The following is a 24,860-nucleotide window of genomic DNA, read 5'->3' on the forward strand; positions in this document are numbered from 1 at the left end:
GTCAGGAAAAATAAACATATGGGTAACTGCTATGCTTAGTCATAGTAAATTATATTCCTCAGCTCTTTTACATTGTAAAGCACGGAACAGCAGTTCTTAAAAAAATCAATAGAAGGTCCAGTAGCTTGTTGTATTCTATTGCTGTACAATGTGTTACCAGCCATGACCTTCAGTGACAGGTAAGAGCTGCTTAATTGGCAGCCTCTGTGCCATGCAAGCATTCTCTCCTACTCTTGGCTGAGGGCATTGGAGAGCATTAGACAGCATAAAGCTTTGCACCTGGTACACATGCTATTGAAACCCAGGAAAAACTTAATTTTTTTTTTTTTCAAATGGAGAGAAAACTTCTGATCTTGTGCTCATGCTGCTCTGGATTTATGCCCACAAGCTATCAAATGGAAGACAAATGACAGTGCTGTTACTTCAAGCAGTTTAATGATTCTGGCAAAAGACCTGGCAGCAGACTCTAAAGATTTCATCTAGGCAAGGCAATGCCTATTCCAAGAGTGGAAATCTTCAACTGGAGAGCTGGCAAGTCCATGTTTGTGCTGGAGGCTTAAATCAATCATTTCTATTTTTCCCAAAGTGATTTAGCAAAGTACAGAAATTGGCTCCTTCATCAATGGCCACAGGCCACTTTTCATGGTTAAGGTATTAGTGCCATGGACTAGAGTGATATATTGACTTCATGTAAAGCAGTCAGTGTTAGCACCACCTGTTTAATCATTCCTTTACAGTAGCTGTAGTTTGAAAACTGTCAACAAGTGCCTTGTTGACACTATCAAAAAGGAGCCCAGGAGACCACTGTACACTACTGGTCCCCTGGAGTCCTTTCTCTGGGTTCATGCAAAACTTTCCTGCCACCACAATACGTTTCTGAGACTGCTGCCCAACAATGTCCCTCTCATTGCTACCTTGTGAGCTGACACAGAGTCCCCTGGGACTGATGCCTGAGTCCATTAGCAACCAAAATACTGATGGAGATTTGTACTATGAAATGCTCTTTGAAAGTCTTGAACAAGCTTTAGGGGCCTAACTGCAAAACTGGGATTTAGATTAAATAAAAATCCTACTCAGCAGCCACCTAATCCTTTACTTAGGCCTGGAGATTCTTGTGCTAATAATTCTGCTTCTGTGGATACCAAAACTGTCCATGCTTACTCTAGTGGTAATCAGAAAGTAAAGGGAATGTAATCCAAGACTGCAGGTTTACACAACTTCCTTGCTGGGCACTCTATCTATAAACACTTCCCAGGTCATGGGAACATTCTGGTAGTACTGTATCTTCTTATCAGAGCAATTCTGTGCTGCATAGTTATCACACAATCTAATTCCCTATAGGGAAGACCCAGCAAGAGCTCTGCATGAAAGACAGTGCATGCCCAAGAGGCATTGATATGATGCTCAAGGCATCCCATTTAGCATGTCTCAAAAATGTATTTATGTGCAGCCTCAGGGCCCAGATCGGCTACATGTGCTCTGAACAGATTGAACACATGGCAAAAGAACAAGGATCCTTCCTACATGGCCAGGAGTGCTTAATATGTAGTGATGTATTTGCCAGTGCTGCCTCCTTTTATGCTATAACTAAAGGGTTACATCAGTCAGGTGCTTGGGAGGTGCCTCTACAAATTTCCCAGCTTCAAAAGGTTGAAACATCTCCCATCTGCCAAGGAAATGTCGTATTTCCTCTCTAGGCAGAGAATAGTCATCCTTAACTCCCAAACTGGTGGGAAATAAATAAAAAAACAGAACCCAAACTAAAACCACAAGAAAATTACATGAAATCACTATTTATTCACTGATGTCCCTGACTCTATCCCAGAACCCAAAAACATCACAAACTCAGGATTTATCCAACTCCTGAGAATCGAGAGCACTAAACATTTCTGTATCTTTTGCTCCTGAAGTGGCCTTGGTTTGTAAATCTTCCAGCTTGGCTCTCCAATAATAATTATGGTACTTAGCCTCTATCTCCTTTCAGCTATTTGCTAACACAGTCCAGCTGATTTCTGCAGAAGGAATGAACAAACAAATTTGAACAAGGAAAATGTCAAGCCTCGGAGGACAGTAACAAAAGGGCACGCTGACAGACAGCTCAGTCTAATCATCTGCATCCCAGTGTTATAAAAGGAAACATTTTTCTCTGCAAGCAACCATCAGTCCTGTATAAAGAGGGCTAGAAGGAGACCTTGCATGGGTGAGAACAGTTTGAGTATAGAAGACTTTTCAGTCCATTCTTCCAGCACTTTTTATGCACCTTACTGCAAACAGTCACTGAAAATAAAAAAATTAGCCCTTAAAATCATTTACAGTCAGACATGTGTCCAGGCTTTTAGCTGACCTTGGGACACTGCTGGTTGCCACAATCTGCCCATCCCAGTCCCACTTAGGGCCACTCATCACTCTGTATACACAAGCCAGTGAGTGTGGCACTTAAAAGAGCTTCAGGAAGCTCTCAGCTGCATTTGGGCCATGGTGATACAAGAAGAGTGATCTTAGCATAATGCTTGCTATATAGAAAATCTCCTCAGAAGGACAGAAATGTTATTACAGTTCCCTCGAAGCAAGAGAGGTCTCACTCCCTCTCCTCCTTTTCACATCTGTCCCATCATACGTTCCAGGCAGCCAGGCTTGGTCACTTCAGAGAGCTGCCCCAGCAAGGAGAAGGATGCAGATGCTTTTGCAGAAGGGGTGAGCTGAACTGGCCACAGGAAGCCACAGGACCTCACAGCCAGGAAGAAGAGGATGAGCCTTTTGGCAATGCTGATCCACTCAAGCAGCTTGCCAGGTGCATGAAACCACAGCTTCAGAGCACAGAAACTCAAACCCTAATAAAGTTCAGCCTCTTTCCTTTGGTTTTAGGTGACCAGTGCCCTTACACGCAGAATATGAGTCTGCCAAAAGCTGAGCTGGGGCGAGTGGCAGGCAATCATCCTGCCAGGTGAACACCAGGCCCCTCCCAGGGGCAAACAGACACGTCCAGTCCAAACTTTGTTTATTTTTTGCCAGCTGAAACTGTTGGTAAATGCATCCTGATATTTTACGGCAACAATGAAACAGTCTCGCTCCTCTGCAGAGCTCCCATTTCCAGGCCCATGGCCAGTGAACACTTCATCTCTTGCTGCAGCGTGACCAGCAATGGAACAAGCACTAAATGAGTCCTGCTGGTCCTGCTCTGTCAAAAATCCCAAGCTGGAGCCTGAGGAACCATGTGAGACACTGCCTGCCTACCACACTTCTCCTGGTTTGATTTCTGCAGATCCCATGGAGGATCTGTTCAGGAAAATTCAGTCTGAAGCACAAGTTTTGCAGTTTATTATCTGGCCCATATTTTTGATGTCAGGAAAACCACTACAAGAAAATAACTCATTATTAAGGAGAAGGGCTTTTTTTTTTTTTTTTAATTCCAGTGCAAAGGCTTTTCCTTTAGCAGGCGTTTGTCTGTGGTGTTTGCAACCTAAGTATGTCAAGCAGAATCTGAAAATAACATTGATTAGAAACTGATTCTTGAAACAAGTCATGTCGTTTCTTGGCAGAGCAGCAATGAATTTTCATAACTGAGTTTTTCCAATCCTGTAATACACTAATTAGTTGGAATATATTAACATCTCAAAGATCATGTCAAATCACAACTTTTAATTGCACATAATTTCTACTAGTGTTTTGGTCCACAAATTATTTTGAAAAACACTAGAGTTAAAATAAAATATTTTAACCTTATAATTTTTTTAATAAACCCATAGGAAGAAAAAAACAAAACTATTGTTCAAGAAGAAATACAGTAATTTAAAATAAATAACTTTGCCACAGATTTTTACATTTGATTTCTTGCTTTAAAGCGAAAATCCCACACCTGGTAACTTTATTACCTCCTGCAGCCCTCCTGAGCCATGGAAACAAATTTTGGAAAGATGCCCAAGGCCAATCATTTAAAAAAGCAACACCAAATCCTTTCACCCATTCGTTTCCCAGGTCACAGAATGAAAACCTGTAGACCTCTTATTTCCATCTTCAGCATATACTCTCACTTGAGACTTAGAAAGCAGCTTAAATTTGACTTACAAAAGAAAGACAGGCATGTCCTTACTCCCTGGAGAAAGCCTGTAAAAGTCACGTGCTTTTTAAAAAATTTTAATCTTTAAAAACTTGAACTCAAGATGTTAGGTGGGAAAGGAAGGCCAAGCCAAGCAGTTGGTGCAGACACAGAGTCTTGTCCTGTGTCAGCTGGAAAAGACCCATATTGATAAACAGCTACACGAGGCCCTAAATGCCATAGCTCCTGGGACATTGCTGCACACGAAATACTGCAGCTCTATGTGTGCTTTGCAGCATTTGAAATGAAACTGTCTTATGGCTCTTCAACTAAATTAACAATTTAAAATCTAAATAAACAATTATTTGAGAAAAAAAATAGACCTGAAAAGAAATGCACACAGTCTATGGCCCCTTCCCATTACTGCAGATTAATTCAATCCTAAAACAAGACATGAACATTTTTCAAGAGCACTTTCATTTGTTTATGCAGAAGATGTGACCAACCCCCACTGTGCTGCCTGAGGTAGATCAATACTGCCATGCAGGGATAAGTGCATCCATGATTAATGCCTAGAAGAAGCTTCTTTGATGGGGCACTGGGATGGAGAGACACCAAGACGTCCCAAATCTGAACACAAAGCCTGTACTGTCATTGATCCCATCACTGTTGGCTCTTCAAATCAGTGTGGAGACACAGCCATTTAATGAAGGGGAAATTGTACAGTTGCTGTGACTCTTTGTGGTCCTGTTTTTTACAGCCTTTGCTCATGCAGAATTATCAGTGGTAACAGGACTTGTCCTACTTTTTTAGGGGTATTTTTCCAAGACATATCAAGAGAGGGACTTTTGCTACCTCACTTTCTCTGTAGAACTATGCCTTTTCTTCACTAAAACCTTCTTCTGCTGAAAATAAAAGCTAAAACTCAGACCAGACTATGCTAAGAGACTGTAGAGTCCAGCCCAGTCCAGCCCAGTGCACAGGACTCCTCTGGAAGGATGTAAAATGTCAAGTACAGTACCCTAGTCCTGCCTTGCCTGGGCACCTCAAATATGTGCATGTGCCCACGTGCCTGTATTTATGGCAAACACTGTCTTCCCACTCCTCACACAAGCACTGATTTCCTTGGAAGATAAGAGAATTAATCTGATGGTAGGAGATAATCAGGATTGTTCTTCTACAAACAATACAAAAATCTTTTTTGTATTTGTGTCTACCGCATGTATTTGCATCTACTGCATATAAGCTCACAGTTTTGACTCCTGAACAGGAAGGAAAATGTTTAAAAGGATTATATATATATATAGCAGAAAACTTTGAAATCACTTACGAAAATTCTGATTTTTCACCTTTGTCTTTAAACATTTATATAGATCTGAGGGGTTCCAAAGGGGAATTTTTATAATCCTGTTCTGTGCTCATTGCATCTAAAAGCAATTAAAACTCCAAAAATGTCCTCAAGAGGCATTGATGCTAGGAGAATATTCAATTTCATTCATGGTTATTTGTTTTTTGTTAAGGCTTCCTTTATCTTTAGAACACATGCGGTACAATCATGGGATAAATTAATTAGGATTAAATAATTCCATGACTCATCTACATACAGGAGTTCAATGTATACTTGAATACGTTCAATAAAAAGGTGCTACTGATCCTTGTTCCACTGGTGTTCCTCCTGTTACTTGGCATGTAAAGTGCTTTCTTCTTTCAGCTTTGCCTTTTCACCGAGTCATCTTCCTTATTCAGTGTGCCATAGCATGAACTGTGAGAATCTGGTTGTACTTTGCCTGTCAGTTTTTGCCCTAAGAAAATGTGGTGAGAGAAGGAAAAAACAACAACTCCATGAAGAATTTTAATAAATTCCCCACCAATCCATCATTTAAACATTCTTTGCTCCAGTAATCATTGTTTTCATTTGACTGGTTGTAACAATAGCTTGGAAAAACCTTGAAAAATTCTTTGAAAAATCTGTTGGGAACAGGAATAGAAATTAAGGGAACAGTATATTTATTAAATGTGACTAGAGCACTTCTGTGACTCAATTCTCCTAAGTCATCCCATTATCTGATACCTCATTTAAAGAAAGACAGGAAAAAAGTCCTACTTACCAGGAATATGTCCACAGTCAATAAAATGAATTTGTAAATACTCCTCTTTTTTATTTCTTGCAATTATAATCACACCAAGGAAAGATAGGAGACACCTGCAAAATAACAGTGGCATAGTATCATTAGAAACAGTTCACTGCATCTGAGATGAGAATTTCTTTCCCTAATTCTTTTTCAAGACTTCCAAACCCAAGTTGCTGAGTTTATAAAGAAACACTTCTTCCTGGCAGCTCTATAAATTTATTTTGGGCTTCATTCAGTCTAGTTTTTGCCTCCTGAAGCTTTATTATTAGTTCCAAAGGCTCCACAGCCAAAATTACACTTCCAGCAATATATAGCTAATCAGGTGCCTGTGAGTGTGAGACCTCAACATTTGAACCCCTGAGCAAATCTTCACAGGGCAACCAAGCTAGCATTCTAGCATGTGCTATTTCATTAACAACTCAGTCTAGCTGTGGACAGTCGACACCTCTGTTGTTTTTCTCATTTGATTGTGTGTCTCAGGGGCAGGCTGTAAGCCAGGAGCAATGAAAAACTGCTATGGCTGGACACATCTTCTATCTGCTGTGTGTTGGACACACAACCCCCAGTTCCTATCTGCCAAATACATGGCTGCTCATCTCCATTCTTTTGTCTCTTTTCCAGCAGTCAGACAAGATAGTGGCTGTGTGCACCTACTCCAGCCCAGCTGCAGAAGATGAAGATGTCTGTAGCTATCAGCCCCATTTATTTGACAGCACTGTGGCAAGACACATACAGCAGTTCTAGGAGATCATTCAAACATTTCGTGCCCATTATTATAATTGTCACCTCTCCCAGAAGTTGTTGTGGTGCTGATAGCCAGCAGAAGGTTTCTGCTCTCACAACACCTAGGCCATTCTTCAAAAGGCTATTTAGCATGCTCTGAAGTTTTCCATGGCATGCTGTGCCTTTCTTGACACAGGAAGATGGGGGAGAGTTAATACAGTACTGCCTTGTAGGCAAGCAGCTCATATAATTGCCCATGCCTAGGGGCAGAAAAAAACAGCCAGACACACGAGAGGAAGGTATCATCGGAGGAGATGTCTCACAGCTGTAAAAGCACCCCTAGAATTTGCTATTTGGTGGAGAGCAGTGACTTCTCCTCCCTGCTGGAGGAACACATGATGCTGGTTTTTCATTCCATCACGAGATTAGTAGTTCACAAGTGTCTCACATTTTTACATATTTGGATTCAAAACCAGGCCTCCAAACTCCCAAAGCACAGACATCAATCTTTCCTTTAATGTTTTTTTTATCCTACTATAATGGCTATTCCATAATACTTTAATAACAAGGCGGGTTTCTTCTTACTGAGAAAAGAAGAGATTCCACAAGGCAATGCTGTTTCAATACAAACCTTAGTGCAGATTTTAGGCTGATACACTTACCCAAACAGAAACATGAACACGTTCAGTAAAGCTGCACTTTGGAATTCCCGATAAAATATGACCCCTGGAATGTGACAGAAACAAGAATTGCAGATCTTGACTGGCTTCCAAGTGATATGAATTACAGCTGGGAGGGTCAAGAGAAGTGTCATGCTTAAGTGGAACAAAAAAGTCCCAAATAAGGTATTAATACACATTGTGATGTGTTCACTTTATGTCCTATATTCCATAATCTAGGTTTTCTCAAGATACTGCATAGGACTGGAGAAGATTTAGTCAATCAGGGTGGAACATGTGCTGGGTTAGTAATTGCACAGATGCAGGTATCTTTTGCATTGTCAGCAACAATTTCTGTGCAGATCAAACTCAAGGTGTTATCCACAAGCAGAGACATACCAATACAGCTAGGAGGTTCTTCATGGGCTTCGTTAAGCTACTCCAGCAGATCATGTGGACATCTTAACTCCAATTGGGAACAGATTTTCAATAACTAACTGTGTCCCTGATGTTTACATCAAGTGAAAGGCTCCAGCGGCCAAGTTTGCCAAATCTTTCTGGCTGAAGGGATCACTAGCTCTTTCTGGTCACCCCTCTTCCAGGAATTAGCACCTCTGTAGTGGAGGTGACAGAACCAGATGTGTATCTGGATCTCAGCTGCCCCTATTAACAGCCAAGTATATTAGCTTTAAACCACTGATGAGCACAGCTCTGCTTAGAAACACCAGAGTGGGACCCAGTGCAGCTGAAGTGTGACTGTGTCTTCAAAGGCTGTAACTGGGGATGGGGGAATCATGAGAGCAGGTACCTTCTATGAGCACCCCAGCAAGATTCAGCAGAGGCTGTTCTTCTAAGCCCTACACTGGTTTAACTAACCTGGTGCAAATGCATGTGTATCCACTCTCAAAGCTATTAAGCCATTCCTGAATAGGTACTTGATCTTTTAAAGAGGCACCAAGCCAAATTCCCCATATGGTCACAGGAACACAACCCCCTTTTGGCACAAGTTTCCTCTTGGTCACAAAATGTAGGTCTCTTCTAACACAGGTGTTGAGGCAATCTGTGCGTGAAGCTAACTCCCCTTCTCATTAATGGCAGCTCTGCATGAGAAACTCCTGCACAGCAATGACAGGAAAGCCCCCAGTGTGTGTTAAAATGAGTCATAAATGTTCTAACAACATGATCATTTTGGCTCATTGCTGATACAGCATCTTAGTCGTCCTCCCAGCTCATGTTCTTACACTGCACACCATTTCCAAGATTTGCAGTCCCTCTTTAACAATGCTGAGTTCAAAGTTCTCACCCAGAATAAAATGTTAAATGCTTAAAAAGTTTTTGTAGTCATTTTATTTCCTTCACTTAACCCAGAATTCCACCTTCTGAAATGGAATATACGCTAACTACTATGAAGCACAGCTGGTTGTCATTTGAGTAGTTTGCCAGGCTGTTAAAATTACTCCACCAGTTTGCATAGGGAGAGACTGGTGTGCACATGGTAAATGCATTTATTGGATGTCAGTATGAGGGTAGGATAAATGCAGGTACTTCTAGTAAGCTAGGAAGGTACAGTAAATCACACATATCTATTTTGGAAAGGTTAGAATTTGATTATTTTTATAGAATTATAGAATGATTTGCATTGGGATGGACCTTAAAGTGATCCAGTTCTAACATCCTGCCATTTATTTTGTTTAAAAAGTTGTGAACTTATTTGTTTTTTACAACTTAAACACCTATGACTTAGGAAAAACTTCTTTCTGTGAAAACAAATATGACTGGTTTGGGTTCCTGTTCACAGGGTTACTGTTCTTGAAAATCTGATGTTTAAAAAATCTTTCTGTAGAGGAAGAAGGTCAGAAACAAACCTGAAATGATGGCACTGGTGGTGAAGAGCACAAAATTAATGGGGACAACAGCTGTTGCTTCATACAGATGCATTGCTTGATTCAAGAACCTGCAAGATAAGGATTATTGCATCTCATGCCTACAGGAGGTTCCTTGCACTTTAAGTCAGGTTAAGCCATTTCTTGTCAGTTTAACAAAAAGTGTGACCATTTCTTACCACAACAGCAAGTAGCCCCAGGACAGCATACACATATTGAATTTGCTTTCTGGTTTTGACTCTGCAGAGTACAAATGAATAAGTGAAAGCAAGAAGGTTGGCATGGATTCTTCTTGCCATAGGCTCTCAATGGACTTATTTTTGAAGCATTGCTGGAAAACTTTTGTCTGCCACAGATAAGGCAGGAATGCTAGGGTATTATTGCTTATGATCTGCATTGGTTCTTGGAAGCAGTGCTGCCTGCAAGCAGCCAGGGACAAGTTGCTCTAATTCAAACAGGTTGTGTAAGGGTATATTGGCATCAGGGACATGAACATTTGAGTTCTTGTAGGAACTGTTTCACCTTGCTGAAGTCCACAGTGCTGCTTCTGCTCAATCCAGCTTGCCTGAAACACCTATTTGTATGTTTATCTATGTAATCACGCCCCAGAAACACTCTGTCCAGGAAGGTGCTTCAAGCTTGTGCTCCTTGGGTTGGAAACTCTGCCCTGCTCTTCAGAAAGGCAACGTGAACTCTCACCAGAATCATGAGCAAGAGTGTGCAGGACCACAGGAGCATACATTGCACACAGACCTGCAGGAATGAGACACTGGCCATGGAGCAGCCTGCACAATCTGCAAAAAGGCAAAGCAATTAACCCACTTGTACAGAGACTACAGCTATCAACATTCACCCATAGAGTGATGAATCATGAGCTGACATTGTGGATGCACCTGTAGATACTCTGTTATGTGAATGGTCATTTCAGAGAGAAAAATCAGGAGTCTGCAAAGTATATTCAAGCCTGTAAAAAGAACCACACTTGAACATTTCACTGGCGCAATATATGTGCACAGTAAAAATCCAAGCTTGGATCTGTTTTAGCCATTAAAATAATTGCGTGGTTATTTTAGCAACTGTTGAACAGTCTCCATGGTGCTTTAAAAATAAAGAAATCCTACATATCCACAGGATAGTCAGGATTTTGAAGTCATTGAAAACACCTCATTATTTTCTCCCATTTGCAACAAACTTGGTCACAGGGACTAAAACAGTGATAGCAAGGCCCAGTGTTGGATCCAGGAGATTGTTGCAGCACAGGCTGTTCTCAGCTAATGAATGACAGTCAAATAAAGTAAGAGAGAAAACAAAATGAAAAATCTAGACTGACAGCTCTGTCCGTGTTAGAAAATGCATCCAAAAGAGTAGACAGAAAGGGACACTGAGCCCAGGGAATGAAATGGGCACGTTTCACTTCTGCTTTAATTTTGGCTGGCAAAAGAAAGAACGAAAACAATTACAAGTTGGAGAGGCTAATTCAGGAGCTTCTTATTTACCAAGCTCTTATTTCCTATTGCAAATGCCCAGAGCTGTTCTCCCAGCAAAGACAAGCTGGATGTAAATCACTTTATAATCTGTTACAGGGGAGTTCCTGATTCAGCCATGGAGAGTCAGTGCACAATAATGCATGGACTTTCTGATTCCACATGGGAATGGTGTGTTCTGCCATGAAAAAGCTGGGTTGGCTTTTCTACCGGAAAATAATCATGCAAGTAACTACTCAGGCTCACACTGGAGCAGTCTAGATGAGATTAGTGAAGGCTGCTATCAGCACCAGAAGCAGAGGGACAGGCAGAAAGGGAACAGACTCTGTTCAGCTGCAAGACATATTTTACCATGCTGCCACCCCCAGCAATCTGCAAAGGCAGCATAAACCAGTCACTTCACAGACCAGAGGCCTGCAGGGGAAACTTGAAAGGTACAGTCATACAGGACAGCAAAATGCAACACTGCAGATTTAATAGAGGAAGGGAGAAAGTTGGGATAAACTCTCTTCTTCAGTCTGACTGGGGCCATAAAGCAGGGGAACAGACATGAATAACGAGGGTAAACATGGCCATTAGATTATTCAGCAATAAAGACTTTAAAAGTAACACCAAAATGACTACATAAGCATAAATTTCACTTAGTGTGTTAAGACCTGTGCCAAAACTAGGCAACTAAATTTGGGAAGACCTTGCTGAAGGTGATAATGAGAGGAGGTGGTGTCCATAACAATCAATGATAAACTAAGAAATAAAGTTTAAATAAGTAATACAACCAGCTGGAGGCAATTTATGCATCTGTCAAGGCTCTGCCAGAATATGTTGCCTTAAAATGCAACTTGTATCAGAAATCACTATCAGTACCAAATAAAACTGTCAGATAAAACATGTATGAAGGTTAGTAGGTAAGTAGAATCTCACTTACTTGATTTGGAAAGCACAAGAAGTTGCCATTAAAACACTCATGATATAGAAAACAGAGTAAGTGAGCTGCATTTTCCCCTTCACAGAAAGTGCTATCATGCTGGACACAGCCTTAACAGCAATGACAGTCAGTGATGCTGAAAGGGAAAGGAAGAGATTAGCAGGGCAGGACTCAGATTAGCAGTGACCAGCATATCAGTGATGGAGGACAAGGATCCAGGTCAGAGCCACAGGTCTGATCACTTTAAATAAGACTGAGGAAGGACTGGGCACCTAAAACGAGTGTATGGTTTTATAAATGCTTGCTAAGCTGCTGTCTAAGTTCAGTGGCCTTCAATCCAAGTATGCTGTGTGTTTTGCCTTTAAGTCTTTTTAGCACACTGGACTCTCAGTTGAAGGTGGCACAACAGCCTCCACATCTTCCACATGTAACTTTATTCAGCTAATTTGGAGCCCATGTTTCAGTATTCAAGAGACATCTGAGAGGTCTGGTTATCTGTTCAAAGCAGTCAGGATGCCTCTTTATAGCAGCCTGCATGTGTCACTGGCAGCCTCAAATAACTCATCACCCTCAGGATTTCTCTTCTAAAACAGGAGCTGGACAAAGCTGACTTCTGGGATCACATCCCAAAGCACCAAACTCTCCCCATGTGTTATATATACATGAAGAGCAGACAAACAACACAGGAGTCTGCACTTCATTTCAAGGGCCAGGCTCTTGAGACCATTTACTGGATTTATCCCACAGAAAGAGTATTTCAGTAGTGAGTTGTCAATCCATTTAATCAGTATCATTGCATCACCACAAACAAATTTTAGACAGCAGGCAATGGTTTTAATACATGTCACCAGTTCAGAGAGGTTTTGCAAGACAAATCTTTTAGAAGAGGGGCTGAGAGTTTAGCTAAGAGTTACTTTAGATTTCCTTTTGGAGCTCTTGATTTGTGGAAGCTAACCCAAGAAGTCTGTGATTACTGCAAATAAAATGTAACAAATTCAAAAAACCCAAAAATTTCAAGAGTCAGGCTGCAGAGATGACCTTCGAAGAAAGGTAATTAATTGTCAGGAGAACCATCCCCCAGCTGAGATCCTGTTCTACCCTCGTGCAGAGCTGAGGAGTGTTGGATTTCAGTGGTCTGATTCATCCTCCTGTTACATTCAGATTGGCAAGGAGACCTGCACTGTGCAAAAGGTTGGGAGAAAAGGAGGGGGAAGAAGAATGAATGCAGGTCTGTGGGTTTGATTGCAACCATTTTTCTTATAGAAAGCCCAAAAGTTCAGGTGGAGTTTAAGAGTTGCATACATCCCATGATGATCCCGTTCATCACCATGAAATTCAGTTTTCATGACAACCTTTCCACCCAGCACTTCACTTCTTTCTCTGTAATGGAAACAGGTGAAGTGCTTTAACAAACACAGCTGTAAAACTGAACAGAGGTCAAACATTGGCCTGCAGTGCTGCAAAAGTTATGATACAAAGTCAAAAATACACTCAAGCCCCAACAAGACATCCACATAAAATTGAGATTTACACTCTAACATGGGGAAGTTATTATTTTAAAAGAACACTTACAGGTAAAAATTAGTATTTTGAATTGTCCCGCTAAGAGTAAAGGTTGCTAAATATTTTTTTCTGATGAAAGGGCATTTTCCACACCTTATAATTTTAACAAGACAGAAATGAAAGCACTGGGGGCTTTGGTTAGTTGGTTGGTTTATGCTCTTTGAGAAATGAAATTATCTCTTTCATTAAAGTAACTCCAAATCAAGTTTCAAACCTAGGAGTTGTTGTTTTCTCTGTCAGAATGACCTTCGCTCAAAGCCAGTGTGACAATTGATGTCACTTTCCAGCTGTTAGGATAGAAACCTCTAAAATTCCACTATAATCTGAAATATTTCCCCCAAACTTTTGATAACTGAGTATATACATGAGTTAAGATGATTCCCACCAAATGAATTTCCAGAGTTGTACTAACCAAAACTTTATCAGATTTTGTGATCACCACTGTATTTTCTTGATGGTGAAAGTAGCTTGTGTACCCAGTGAAACACAAGGCTGCCCTCTCTGTAAAGAAATCTTTTTACATTTAATTTACATCTGAATGAACACTCCACCAGGACTATATCACCTTCCATGAGCACCCACCCCTTCGACAGGCAGGGCCTTGAAAGGGCAGTGCCTGTGTCACACAGCTGGAAGCAAAGTAATGGAGAATTTTTCAGCCCCTCCATCACTTCACTCAGCAGATGTCAGAGACCAACCAGAGTGCTCTAAATGTAGGTTTGTGGGGACTGCCAGGCTCCAGGACAGCTGCAGGAACCAGAGTCAGATGCAGTTCTGAGTTTCATGCTCAAGGAAAATATCAGTATTTCAGAAGATCCCATGAACCAGGATTTGTTTGTTTGTGTCTTTTTTAACAGAGCAAAAAAACCCTGACACATTTTTCCTCAGGTTGCATAAGCTCACAAAAACCTCAGCAGCCACCAGCTGAAGATGTATTTTTGGTCGATTGCAGCCAGACCACCAGACTGCAATGAGTGCCTGCCAGGGCACAGGGTTGCAGCCCTGCTGCCATTCAGCAGCTTCACATTGTCCCTTTCATACCTGCAGCATCAGGGCTGGCAGGATGCAAGGCAGAGTCAGCAGGGCTGTACAGACCAATGCCCAGGTACAGACCAATGCCCAAGTACAGACTGAGTGCCCAGGTCTCCAAGGTCTTGCCCAGGGCAGCATCATGGTGGGCCTGCCCAGAACAGCAGCAGTGATGTGTAGAAGCACATCTGGAAATCTTCAGGCTCCCAGTTGTGCAGAAGGAGGCTGGACCTTTTCTCAGGAGTGCACAGTGCTTCACATTCCTCACGGCCGGGCTGGAAGCTGCAGAGTAGCTCAGGGGAGCTTGGCCAGAGCTCCAAGGCTCCGTGCTAGGAGCTGGGGGACACCACACTCACACTTCCCTTCTCCTAACCAGGAGCAGTTAGACCTAAGGCTCTGGGGGCTCTTCCATCTCTGCCTCGTGCAGGGAACGTGGAAATCCTTCAATGCTTCTGCAGAGCTACAGATACTAATGTTCCTAGCACCGGGAAACCTACCATCCCAAAAAAGTTGTTCTGAAAGTCTGAGCTTTTCAGCTGAGTAAGAAACCACTCAGGAATCTGAAGGAAGGGAGTTAATAAATCTGTGAGGGTTTTTCACATTCAAATTCAGTTAAATCCAAATTTTGTTCCTGGAAAACTTTAGTGAAATTCTAGTTTATCAAAACCCTCATGGTCATTTCCATTAGAAATTCAAATATTTGCAGACTGATACATGCACCCACTGAACTCAGAGAAAAAATAACCTATGACTTCAATGACACCTTTCAGCCAAAGGCTTGTGTCCTATGAGGGTTTCATGGAGAAATGACAAGACAAGGGCAGGAGAATTTGTCGCAGGGAGTGATGAAAAGTCTTGATGTAACCCTGCAAGCACAGGAGCTTTAGAGATTAACTCCTGACATTTCTCAAAACTGATCCAAATTTAACTTTATTGAAAGATACTGAAAAAATGATCTCTTGTATTTCCCTGGTTATTGATTGTGGTGACAGTGATAGAAAATGAACTTTAGTGGCCCATTGAGTTCTTGTTCTTCAAGAGAGGTGATAAAATATGAAATGTTGCACATGCAAATAGTCATAGATAATTAAAAGTAGCTGTACAGTCACAGCATATCACTGCATTTGTTTACAGAATCCTTACAAGGTCTTCAGCTGCTCTGGTTTAGAGAACTGATTTTCACAGCCTGCTCTCCAAAACGAAGTTTTGAATAGTCCACTTTCCCAGGATCTAAACTTAAAGTGTTATTTAAAAAAAGCTTCAGAATACCATTGCACATAGCATATTAATTTGAGGGTATCTGTCAAAAGAAACAGCCCCAGCAATAAGCATAGAAACTATGTTTAATAATCAGCCTTTCTCTTCAGAAAGACAACACAGTAAAAATCATGTGAAATGTTTCAACGATTCTCCTTCAGCACACTGCTTTATCTAATCTAATCTAATCTAATCTAATCTAAGACATCTGAAGAGATGGAGTGACAAAGAATTACCAAGTAACAGACAGGAACATTAAAGTCAATAATATGTTCTTACCCAGTAGAGCTACCATCATTAACAAAACCATGATGTGTTTCACAGCCTTTTTTTTGTAAAAATAGAGGAGAATGCAGAATATTATAATTTCTAAAATCTGAAAATAAAAGAAAAGAAAGTTAGAGCTGTGAAACTATGTAATAAATGCTTCATTCAAAGTCTTTGAGATGTCACATCCATTTTTGCTGCTCTATCTGTTCCAAGCAAAGAATGCTTTCTGCTAAAAAATAACTATTGACAGTTGACTGAGCTATCAAACAGCTGTTGTTATTTATCTTTCCTGTTATAGCAAAAGTTACACTTTAAGCATTTTTTACATCTTCAGTTTTTCATCTTGCACTTCTATCTAAATTTTGTCACTGGTAATGTTGAGAAGACTTTTTTTAATGTGGCAGCAAAGGTATGAATATTTATCAGTCTCTGATACCTGTCTATAATTCCTATGGAGTAAAGCACTTAGCAAAAGAAAGAGCAACCTCTCCTTTTAGCTATAGTATTCCTTAAGGTCACTCACTCTTTGTGGTGTGCAAGCTTATTTGTGCTACCCTCTTTGCCCTTCTCACCATTCCTACTAAAAATTCCCCTCAAAACTTTGTCCAAATTTTCTGCCATACATCGTAAGGAGGAAAGCACTTATTTCATATGGTAGTTCTCAAACCACAGGTACCTTCCAGGACATTACCTTGAAAAGTTCAATGACACACTAGCAGACCACACTACTGGGCATGTTGAGATGCTGAAGCAGCTCCACCTATGCCATGCATGGTTCAGTTTTGCTCCTTCAATAACATGTGACAGCCAAATGAGTTAAATTTGCTGACTTCCTGTTCATATGTCTCTGAGATTCCCTCAGTAACTCTTGCCATCTCAAAAGCATGGGTATTTTGCCTCCTGCCTGAAGAGATTCTCCAAATATCCCTTTATGCCTAAAGGGCCATAAAACTTCTGTGAAGTCCAGAAGACTTATGGAAGCAGGAGTGATGCACCTCTGCACTAAGGGGTGCTCAGATGCCTGTAACCTTAAAGACAACATGAAGATAGAGAAGTTCATTTGTGCATGTCACAAAGTAACCAAATGGGGCAAATAAGACAGAAAATGAGATTGTCATCATTACTGAATTTCATTATTGTTATTTTTTGCCAACAAAGCAAATCATAGAAACATCTGTTAATCTCCTTGATTTTGTCACCAGCCTACTATTTTATGTTTTATAATGCCACTTCACTCTTAAACCAACAGCCACCATAAGGCAACACTAGACTGAAAAGTACCTGGGTGTTGTGCTGATGAAATTTCCAAAGAGGTGACTGAACAGTTACTAATGATGATTATATAATATAATAGCCCATTTCTCATTTTAGAGAGTAACTGCAGCAGGAAAGCTGTCAGCTCTGCCCAGTGACTAAAATTCTCTGTCACATGTATACCCTCCCCAATTCAGTAGTGTTTAAAAATATTAACAGAACATAATTATACTTTAATTCAATTTTTATTTACCTTCACATGGATTCCTTGTTCCCAAAGGCAACCAAGAGACAATTACATTTCAAAACATGAAGAACACAAATTTGGATTTTATACCACCTTTCTTTTAAAAATGGCAAATATTTATCACAAGATTAGAAAAATCAAAACAACAAAGTTGAGAGGGAGGGGGTGTTTAGTTGGTGCTTGTTTGTTTGTTTCCAAAAGTGTTGAACAGAATAAAGTATTTGGTTGTGAGTTAATAAAAAAGAAACTAAACAAAACCAAAATAACAAAAAAACCTCATTCCTGGATTACCAGGCTAATACTAATTGAATAATCTTTACAGTCTCTTGTGAAGTGCTGGTCTCATCTTCCTCCAGATTGATGTCCCTCCCCACCAGGTTTGCACCCAGAGATGAAAACCTGGCCACCAGCTGGGGAAAAACAGGTTTTTGCCTCAGTCTCACAGTAAGCAACTTGGCCAGCCTCTCCAGCTTTATTCAACAGTGCAACACTGGCTAAGTGTAAATCAGGAACCAAGGCACAAGAAATGCCAAGATTTGTAGACAGGTGAGTTCATCTTGGCCTCCCTGTTGAAAACTAGGACAGGGTTGTGAGAGGACTTGAGAGGAGAAGTAAAAGTGGCAGCTTTGCTTTTTGTGCCACTGCCAAACACATCTTAGGGCCAGAAGGGAATATCATGTTATCAGGCTGCAGCTACAACAGCCACCAGGTTCTGACATGGAGCAACTGGTAACAGAACAGAAGAAATCTGTGCTAAGTAATATTCCCCGCTCAGAAAGGTACCCACATTAAGAAAGAAGTCCCAGAGATGTCCAAGGTATCCTCTTCCACGACACTCCAGTTCAGGACTGGCAGGCAGGGTGGTGTGACTGGGACTGGGTCATGGCACCAGGTAACAGCACAGTGAACTCTGCTTCCCTCACCAGTGCAAACCTGAGCACCAGTCACTCTTCCCAGACCCTTGGTGTGGTTACCACAGATTGTGCAGAAATCCACGAGACAACCCTACTGCAGGCAGCCACACCTACATTGATTCATTTTACATCCTCTAGGCAAACCTAGCAGGGAGAGCATCATCATCTGTCCCGTCACTGAGATTTCAAACTACGCAAGAACAATCATCCAAAAACAAGCCAAGGCAAGTCACTGGCTCAAACTGTTGCATCACAGAAGCTCTGTCATTCTACTCCCTCTTCTACCTCAGTCCAAGCCCCTGAGTGGCAGGTAGTGCCAAGCAGCACCAGCTTTGACTGAACCAGATCATCATAACTGGCTCTGTCCATCAGCCTTCTGTTGGTCCTCATCGTTTCAGCATGTCTTCTCTTGCTAAAGCTACAATAAATCTCTGTGGTGATCTCCTCCTACTTAAAAGCAAACCAACCCACCAAGAAGACACATCTGAAAGAAAACAGCCAAGCAGAATAATCAAAAGGACACTGGAGTCCCTGATGGCAGCTCTGGAAGGGGTGCACAGGTCTGTGTGTGTGGCTGCCTCTACCTCCTGGGGAAACCCCAAGAGCAGCTGTGTGTAGGGCCAGAGATGGCAATCCTGTGGCCACACCTAGGGGAATAAATGATGTTTGCTTTTCAGGGCTGCTGTTTAAGTTTACTCAGCTCTGTCAAGTCTCACATACTAAGCTGGAAATCCAAACAATTAGTTCTCAGTGCTGCCCAGCAGCCTAACTATTTTTCCATGGTTCTCTGTCACTTGGTGACCCACCTACGGGTCATTTTTAATCAGAAGACAAGGGACAGTCTGTGACAATTAAGTTACACTGCTAGCAGAGTCCATGGCTCCTAACAGGGCCTCACGTATCTGGGGTGCTCCAGCTGCTACCTAAAATTGTCTTCTGAGAACTACCCAAAACAGTCCTCAGTCCCATCCCTGACAGCTGTGGTAGTGATAAATATGAAGTCCTGGAATGGGAAGGGCACAGATTGTATCAGCATCACATACTCTGTTTAGGGGAAATGAAGGAATTTCACCTGCTTACAATCATCTTTGCTATTACAACTCATTTCTACTGAGGTCGCCTCAAGCTCACATCTCATCAACATTTTTTAATAATCATGTTTTCTGTGTTTCTAAGCATTACCAGAAGGCACCAAAACAAAATACCACATTGTCTGCCTCAAATGTTTTTCTGGCATATAGAGGATGGTCTTCTAGGCACTTTGAAAGAAAAGCAGAAATGTTTTGAACCTGATTTTGCAGAGATAAAATATTAACAACCCAATTTCTACTAAGCTTCTGTTTAGGGAAACCTAAGAGCTTCATCTATGATTTATGTCTTCTGTAGAGACTCAAAGTGCACATAAGCAAAACAGAAAAAAACAAGCTAGGATAGTCATTCTTGCTCAGACATAATTATGCTACTGCAGAGTCTCAGAAGGTGACTCAAAGTTGTCTTGTGGGAATTAGAGGCTATTTCTGCAGAATATACCAGTGGAGTGCCACATGGGGATGGTTTACCACCCACAGAGAACATTTCGTACCATTGGAGCTTTGTATTTCTCAGCAGACCACACTTTGGGGCTACTTTTAGAAAGATCCAACGTTGGAGTGCTTTATACTTCTGTAGTGTCTCCTCATTGTATATTTATACTGGAAATTCTGCAGCTTCTGCTGCACTTTTTATATCTCAACAGCCAGCCAGTGCTAGGCATTTTACAACCAGTTTTGAAGAGCTTGTTCCCTGCCCAAAGAGAATGTTTACAGCAGGGTTTGCTTCCAGCAGCATACCAGGGTAATCAAGCTGATATCTCAGTCTCTTGTGGAGCCTTTCACTCTTTCCCTTTCTTTGGTCAGAGGAAGCTCAACACAGATGAACCCATGGAACAGAAGGAACACATAAAGTTTGATATATTTTTGAGTCAAGATTTGCTGTGTATTTGCTCCATCCTTCCCTACAAACTATGCTACACATGTACAATTAGATGCCAGCTGAGGTAGGGAAAAGAGAAAAGAAGAGAAATAAAATTCAGAGGTTTCCTACTATCTCCTCACAATGTCTCCTAAGTAGAATACAGCACAGTCTTCCTATGCATTCAATTGTATTCTTGAATACTTTTCCTGAAACTAAGTCCAAAGAGTCCTCAGGTGGGGAAAAGCCCTTTTCCAGGAACCTGTTGTTTTCAATAAAATGTGAATGGTATATCATAGAAATTTCTGGTGTCACTGAGTGTGGATAGGGAGTTTTATCTCTTCTACACAAATGGGTGAATCAACAATTTAAAATCAGTGCATAAAATGTCATGCTGCTTTATCATCTGTAAGTGGAATTGCATGGTAGAGGGTGAAAAAAGAGCATTGGTATCCCTATTTTGAACTCCCTCCTCTTACTCTGCTGATTGCATGGACTTCTTGAAGCTGTTGTAGATGCTGAAGCTACCCTTACTGGCTACCCCAAAACTCTTGGGTATTGCCTTCAAAATCCTCTCTACTGCCTGATTGAAAGTACATGTTGTGAGTTATACAGTGCGAATATTAATTTTTTCTACTGAGCTGTATCACCATCTTTTGGGATCTTTGAAAGGGCACAAAAAATTGAAAGACAGTTTAAAATGCAAAACTAACTGAAAGAGAGGATCAACAGTTTTTATGGTAACACATAATTTCTGTTTAATTAGCAGTTTATGTGTAGTTAGATGCATGTAAAGTCTGCACATCGGCTAAAAGATTAAGGTCTTTAAACTGTCCACTCAGTGGCTTTCTAACTGAGATTCCTATTAAGAAAAGCCTGGGCACTAAGAATCTAACTTGAGTGAGTCCCTTTCCTGGGAAAAAGGAACTGCTTCTGAAGCTCCTACATTGCATCTTTTACATTCAGCTGGAGGAAAACATTTTCAGCTTTCCAGAGGAAAAGAGGGACAGAAATTCATCCTACTCACTCCATCAAAGAAGATGTATGGTGTTTGAAGTTTGTAAACAGATACTTTAATCAAAATGGTATTTTTGTATTGGAATTCTATCTCAGGTTCAGATTAAGCTAAGTGCAGTGAAGTAGGCCACCCCTTCACATCCCAGCTCCACACAAAGCTCCTTTCAGCCAGGCTTAACAACATGGGAATAAAACAGAGTGATATGAAAGACAAAAAGCTGGACAAAGAACATACATAGCCTGATTTCTCAAAGCACAATTCCATCACATTCCAGAAAAGCCCTGAAACTTAGATGTATAGGCAGATAGGTGGCATGAACACACATATAGGAAATTTAAACAGTACCAGTATTTAGGTTTTCCCTCAAAACCTTATAAAAATCTTTCTGCTCTTTTAAACCCTGCACAATTATGACTTTCCCCTGACACGTAGTTAAAAATATCTTTTATTGCTGCACATTTTCAGTTTGGATTCAGTAGGATGATGAGGGACTTTCTCTCCTATGAAAATCACACAATTTATCTTCAGCAGCAGTTTTTCTACCACTAATTCATAATGCTAAAAAAAGCCCAGTAACCCCAGTTTTTCTGCTTAAGGGAGTAGTGTGAATCAGATACTCACTGAATATACCAAAAAAGGCCAGCTCACTAAGTAATTCTGCACTTGTCTTGCTGTGAGCTCTTGAGGTACATTTGGAGTGAATGTCACCAACAAGTATATCCCTGTTATTGTCAGTGTTCCTCCTATAAAGAAAAGGACACGTTACTTTGCAATACAGTATTTGGTAATCATGGTCATAGTTGATCTCCATCTGATTCTGAAATAGTTTCTAGAAGAAAATTTAACTTTCTAGAAGTCCATTTAAACAGATCTATGATTAGGCAATTGGATTGCCTTGCACTTGTGGTCTTATCTAGTCTAATTTTTATTGAAGACTCAAAGAATTTTGGAAACATGAAAAAAGTTGTCAGTAAAGCCATGTGAATTAGGATTCCAACTCAACAATGCATTTTCAAATACTTCCAATTCTAAACTCAAGTGTATGACAAAGGAGAAAATGCTTTGTATTTCTCCCAGGCACAAAGTGCATCACACAAACTCAGCCTAAACTGAAAGGACACATTTCCTACTAGAGCAGTCAGTTAGATCATTAATCAGAGTAAATAAACATAAGTGTCCCAAAGTCAGTGTGGCCATAGAGATCTGTACCCAGAGATCTGCACCCAGAGATCTGTACCCAGAGATCTGCACCAGCGACCAACCTTCCCTGGAAGCATCAGATGCAACACACACGTGCCAGTCCAGTGCTCAAGCGAGGCTGTCATAGGGCCAGCATTCTGACCACTCCCTGTTGTATTGGCAGATCTATGAATTGTTTTATAAAAGGATGATTTGCAATCGTCTGTTCAGCCACTAGGTTGCCAGGGCCCCTTTTCAAGGTCGAACTTGCATTATTATGCTTTTAATAAAAATCTGAAAGTTCTGCCCTGTGGACATCTGCCTGTGACAAACACAGATGTTCACTGAAGTATCAAGATAGAAGTGATATGATCCTAAGATCATAAACTGTATTGGATTAAGGAAGATATTAGCTAATCAATTTTTCTTCAAGTAATCTTTAAAGTTCTTGGTGAACCTATAAATCGGTGTGGAATGCAAGGCTCAGGAATACAAAACAAAGCACATCCGGAGGGCTTTGCTGGCACTGCTATCTCAAACAGTTCCCTTGGAAAAGCAAAACTGTGTTATATTTATGTGCTTGCAAAACCATCACCATATTTCCTATCATACAGCTCATTCTTATGGAATGTAGCAACATTGTTAAATCCATCTTGCAAAGTCAAACTCACAGAAATAAAATAAATCAGCTGAACACTAGTTAAAGCAACACACAGTGTATAAGACCATAAGGGAAACATGATCAGTGAAGGGAGGGGGGTGAATTTAGCAGCTGAGCTGGCAAATTTGGATTCCAAGCCTAAATAAATCGTATATAGTATTCCTGGAACGATGCTGAACAGATCTCTCCAACACATTCATGAGAACAGCTGTCCCCACTACAGTTTGGACAATCAAACCTAGATGTTAGGAACCCACAGAAATATCAAGTGCCCTGCATCAGGTGCACTGTCCCAGTTGAGATGGCTTGGTGTAAAGCCCAAACCCTGAAATGTGCTTTTCTCTCCCTATTACTGCGTTCAAGGTGGGTAGTTTTGATATGCAAAAGAATCTTGGACACAGATAAAAAGTTGTCAGGCTCTTACAGTGAAGACCACATTTCCCAACTGAACACTTGACAATATGATTATTTGTTTTTTAAAGTGATAAAACTAAAACCAAAGGGAAGTTATCACTTTAAATTGAGCTTGAATTTTTTGTGCAATATCTATGCAGTACGAAAACAGAATCAATCCTGTATCTGAAAAAGTAACACTAAAACCTCCCTGTTTTTATTAATTCTGTTTTGTACTCACAAAGATAATACTAAAGACAACCTCAGAGGTAAAAATAGGAAATGAAAATAAATTTGAGCAATAAGGACACATAAGGAATGAGTTATGGTTGTAAGAGTGAGGATTTGGGAATACAGTCTTTTTCTCATGCACTGAAGATTCTCTCTCTTTTTATCACTTTTTTCCAATTTTGAAAGTATCTGCCTTGAAACACTTGCTTGGAAAAGTGGGAGTGTGAAGGTGGGGGGCTGCATGAGAGTTACAGCTTGCTAAGCATATGGCAGCACACATGTCTAAATTAGCAAATGCTTACTTACCCAATATATCAGCAGTCCTCATAGTCCTCTTTAGGAAAAAGACAGAAATAAATGCACTACCTAGAATAGAAATATAAAGACCTTTATATAAATATATATATTTGTTAGAATATCAAGTGCTATAGCAAAAATCTGCCCTGGGACAAATTTAAATATATCTCATGGGTGTTGCTGTTGCACCATACCATGATATAAACAGCCAGCAGTCCATTCCTGCAACTCACCAACACTTTGTTTCTGTAAGATTTCGGATGTATCCAGCAGGCTCTTACGTGGTTGAAAAGATGTGATACCCTTCTTATTTCCCACACAGGGACACTGCTTAAACTTCTCTGATTGTCAGAAATTCTCTGATTGTCCTGAAATGTCAGGAAAACTGGGCACGGATCAACCTTACTGTTTCACTCCCCACTTGGCTACCAAGTCTGTATAGACTTGCTCAAGGCAAATTGTATCACAGAACAATAAAATTCTGCTCCTTTAGTCTTCAATGTATTAGAGGCTTTTAAGCAACGTAACAGCAGTACAACTGAGAAGATGAAAGTCACTGCAAAAACACAGTATTTAGCATGAACTAAGTGGTCATGACATCTGCAGACAAACAGGAAGAAAACCCCACACATACCATACAGAAACACTGTCCATGGTCTTTCAGAGTGACTTGCTCTGAGGAAGGAGAAAACTGGAAGTGAGTCCTAGAAATTATTTCCTGTTTTCTGGGAAACACTTTCTCTTATTCAGCTCTT

The 24,860-nt window shown here is 40.7% G+C and overlaps 1 protein-coding gene across 1 annotated transcript in view; it reads right to left on the reverse strand.

Annotated features, from left to right (window-relative positions):
* Window positions 1–3,619: 3,619 nt before the first annotated feature.
* The window catches only part of NIPAL2 (NIPA like domain containing 2), a 66,111-nt gene continuing 44,870 nt past the window's right edge, over window positions 3,620–24,860 (reverse strand). The window contains exons 5-12 of the mRNA XM_088163609.1: window positions 24,115–24,174; window positions 21,966–22,087; window positions 15,971–16,067; window positions 11,843–11,978; window positions 9,416–9,504; window positions 7,554–7,617; window positions 6,145–6,239; window positions 3,620–5,838 (exon numbers count right to left, since the gene is read on the reverse strand). Of these exons, the coding sequence (XP_088019735.1) occupies window positions 5,744–5,838; window positions 6,145–6,239; window positions 7,554–7,617; window positions 9,416–9,504; window positions 11,843–11,978; window positions 15,971–16,067; window positions 21,966–22,087; window positions 24,115–24,174 (758 nt within the window). The 3' untranslated portion in view covers window positions 3,620–5,743. The remainder of the gene's footprint in view (window positions 5,839–6,144; window positions 6,240–7,553; window positions 7,618–9,415; window positions 9,505–11,842; window positions 11,979–15,970; window positions 16,068–21,965; window positions 22,088–24,114; window positions 24,175–24,860) is intronic.

This window comes from Sturnus vulgaris, chromosome 1, assembly GCF_052056855.1.
Source record: "Sturnus vulgaris isolate bStuVul1 chromosome 1, bStuVul1.hap1, whole genome shotgun sequence".
NCBI classification, from domain to species: Eukaryota; Metazoa; Chordata; class Aves; order Passeriformes; family Sturnidae; genus Sturnus; species Sturnus vulgaris.